The following is a 3,798-nucleotide window of genomic DNA, read 5'->3' on the forward strand; positions in this document are numbered from 1 at the left end:
GCTACATAGTTCAGATGTGGTGTGATGGTATTAATAGGTGCGTTTGTATGTCATGTGCGACGGAATAGTGGATGATCAGTAAAGACTCTTTTAACAAGAAAGTATATCTTCAAACCATTCTCTGCCTCAGTCTGGTATTTATCTCGCGAACCATTCTCTGCTCTAGTCTGCTGTCTGTCTCGCGTCCTTTCGGTCAGCAGTCCAGCACTCTACCCAGTACTTAGGACATCAGTTTCTCGTTAACATGGTAATAATCCAACATAGTTAATGATTTCTACATGTACAATGAATCTTTTCGTTGTTATGTGATGACAAGTATCATCCACTCACTTCATGTAGGCTGTCCTCTTCTTCCTTCACCTTTATCATTCTTTTTCTGTGTCTGTGCCCCATCCCCTTCCTATTTCTCCCATCCTTCCTGTCACTTTTTATTACTATTCTTTCCACTTCAAGTGACTCTACATTGTGTTACAAGCCAACTGTTTTCCTGAAACCCATAGCACTTACAAAGGAGGATGGTAACCATATATCCAACTAAAGGGGTTATGTGGAGCCTAATATGGTACTTCTGTTAACTGGGTGGAGAGATGAACTGCGGCGTCCATCCGAGATCTAAACCTCCACACTACCCCACGCTTCGCTGTGGCGGGGAATTGTCTGACGCATGGAACCATCCATTTACTGCAAGGGAAGTCCATGCAGCTGTGGTTGCCTGTCTGCTGCTGTTTCATTTGTTCGTCCAGACAGACCGGGGTTACTCAGTATCAACAACAACTCCGTGTAAAGAAGCCCTTTGGGTTATACTCCAGCAAGATGGTGAGCAGCCAACCTTCAACAAGATTTATGTGCAACAAAAATCTGGCATATATAGTGATTAGTATGATATTTAACAGGTTTACAGTGGCAAAAATTCCTATACACATTTTTTTTGTTTTGTTTTTGTTTTAGAGTGATACTGGAGCACAGGCCTGGGTGTGGTGAGGCTGGGATGTGATTCTGGTCAAGGTCGCTCATGTAGACGCAATCCAGACATATCCAGTTGGTTGACCGGTGGTTTACATGACATGCTTATGTGTAGTTGCAGTTGATACTTTTTTGTACATATGAAAATCAGTTCAGAACTAACCCAGGCCTTGTTGATCTAACCAGTTGCACCAATGTTTGTTTGAGGTCTGCTGAATAGTTCACAACTTCAATAGTATGTAAGAAATAGTGATCAGGACTGAACTATTATTCTTAAAAGCTATACAGAGAATATTTTGCTACAGTGAACTACTGTAGTACTGATGCAATTATTGAGAACAGTTACAGAAGGATATTAATTACATATTTTGAAATAATGAAATTCTCTCAATACCATCATGATGGAGTCAATATTAATATAGATACATATTGAGGCACTTGCTATAAACAAATCAGTGTAACATCTATAGTATTTCGCACCGATGAACTTTGGACTACCATGATAAACACTAACATGATTCTGTGATTAACTAGGCACTTATTCCACAAGCGACTCTATTGAAAATAATAATAAATCATGATTAAGAAATTAATTTTCATGTGGAAAATATACTGTATATATATATTTTTACGAAGTAGCATGTATTACAAATAACATAGTTTATTGACTCCACCAGCCACTGCCACTGAGACCACACGAATCATTTGCGGTGACCTTCCCATCCAGCAACAGTGAGATGATTTTTCTCAATATCTCCAGTACCTAACCAACAGCTCACTACAAACAGATTCAAGGCTTCCTTCTAAGCTGTCAGTACATCTACCTGAACTAAAAAAGCCAGCTATAGGTCTTCTCTTCCCTTTCATTTTTATTTATAACACACAAACTGAAGGTCAACGGCCACCAACAGCTAGAGAGAAAAAACGGGAGGTGAGGAAATAGGGTGGAGGTGAGGGCGGGTGAGGGTATATATTAGAAGCTGAGTGACCGCAGAGGCAGTTAAGTCTTGACATAGCTACATCCCACAATGAACACTAAGGTACAGCTAGAATTTTGGTCTTTTTAAAACATTTTGTGTGTCCACTTTATGATCTAACACTGCCGGTAGGACATGTTAATATTTGTTGGAGAAAACAGCATTTGGATCGTAATTTTTCTTCATGGAAACATTTCATAATACTATTAGCAACTCGAATATAATAAAATACGTTTAGAAATTCATCTTTTAAACAATGATCCTCGTGTATAATTTAACAGTATAACATTCCATTTCTCCATCTTCAGATCATCATCCTGCTGGGCCTGGCAGCCCTGGTGGCCGCTGACAGTGACGAATCCCGTGGCTACGGTGACTCTGGGGTGAGTGACAGTGGCAGTTTACCTACGTTGAGGTTGACAATTTTCCGAGTGTTAAAATGGGCAGTTCATTGGATTCTGTTTGGTATCGTGGACTATGATGGCCCTCTTAATGGACCTACCCAGTATCATCCGTCTTTTCACAAGTATTATGTTAACCATAAACTGTTATGACAGTCTTTGTTTGCTTTATCTCATGAACGATAAGTGGTAGAGAAAGCGATCGGTGTATTTGAAGCTTACGAGTGCAATGTATCAGCTGTAAGACATTCGCGACTTCTATGTTTGGTCCAAAAATGGTCGTCATTTCATTGTTAATCCTCCAACAGTCCTTCGAGTCCAGTGAGGCCCAGTACAACTTCCAGTGGGCCGTGGATGACGACTCTTCCGAGAACCACTACGGCCACCAGGAGGCCCGCGACGGTGACGACACCCAGGGGTCGTACTACGTGCTGCTTCCCGACGGTCGCCGCCAGACGGTGACCTACTACGTGGACGGTGACGATGGCTACATTGCTGACGTCAAGTACTCGGGTGAGGCCTCCTTCGACTCCGGATCCTTCGAGTCCCGTGAGGCTCCCCGCCGATATTATGACTCCAACGAGTCCAAGTAAATACAGGGATTGTCCGACATCTCTTCAGTTCAAAGTCTAATTATTTATTGTTCCAATGTTTGCCAGTATTTATTAAATGTTACGAGCAGAATATATGGTAGTATTAATCGAAGCCCTTCACATTTTTATTTTTAACTGTTTTATTTCTCATATATATTTGTAAACGTGTTTAATTTTTTTTATACCAACACAGAGAAAAAACGTTGTGTTAAGGTCAACACAGTACCATCAAACTATATAGCTAATACTTTTTCCCATGGTGTTCCATCTGTCTATCTATCCATCTATCTATCTCTCTATCTGTCTATCTTTCTAACTATCTACACACACACACACACACACACACACACACACACACACACACGTATCTATCTATCTACCTATATATATATATATATATATATATATATATATATATATATAAAAAAAGAAAGGTAACTGATAATAAATGGTAAGCATACCGGTACCGAGATGATCGTTATTTTAATTATCATAGGCCTGGAACACTCTACTGTGATTCGATGGCCTGTCTCCTCTTTCTTAACCCATTAGTGGCCAAAGTTCCTGTGAGCGGGATTTTGCTGGACGGGTCCTAAGCGTACCGCCCTTCTCCTATCGGCTCATAGTCGCGAAGCTCATAGGTCCCTACCCCGGGGTTCCCTTCTTTATTAAACTTTGAAAATGCCCAGTTCTGTCCATTATATTGGACGCTGGCCACCAGTGGGCTAACTCTGTCTTTTTGATAGTAAACATGATCGACTGAATGTCATAATTATTTAACTTTCGTCCTTTTTTTTCCTTTTCTCATCCTATTTTCGAGTTAAAAGTTCGTTATTCATTATTGCCTATGGTTACTGATTAGAT

At 40.4% G+C, this 3,798-nt stretch overlaps 1 protein-coding gene across 1 annotated transcript; it reads left to right on the forward strand.

Annotated features, from left to right (window-relative positions):
• Positions 1 to 1,991: 1,991 nt before the first annotated feature.
• LOC145403158 (pro-resilin-like) lies at positions 1,992 to 2,934 on the forward strand. Its single transcript, XM_080274978.1, has 3 exons — positions 1,992 to 2,003; positions 2,249 to 2,324; positions 2,645 to 2,934. Exons 1-3 carry the CDS (start codon positions 1,992 to 1,994, stop codon positions 2,932 to 2,934), a joined length of 378 nt encoding a protein of 125 aa, XP_080131104.1.
• The last annotated feature ends 864 nt before the right edge of the window (positions 2,935 to 3,798 follow it).

This window comes from Coenobita brevimanus, chromosome 60, assembly GCF_032717465.1.
Source record: "Coenobita brevimanus isolate Jiangsu-jjx chromosome 60, ASM3271746v2, whole genome shotgun sequence".
Classification (NCBI taxonomy): Eukaryota; Metazoa; Arthropoda; class Malacostraca; order Decapoda; family Coenobitidae; genus Coenobita; species Coenobita brevimanus.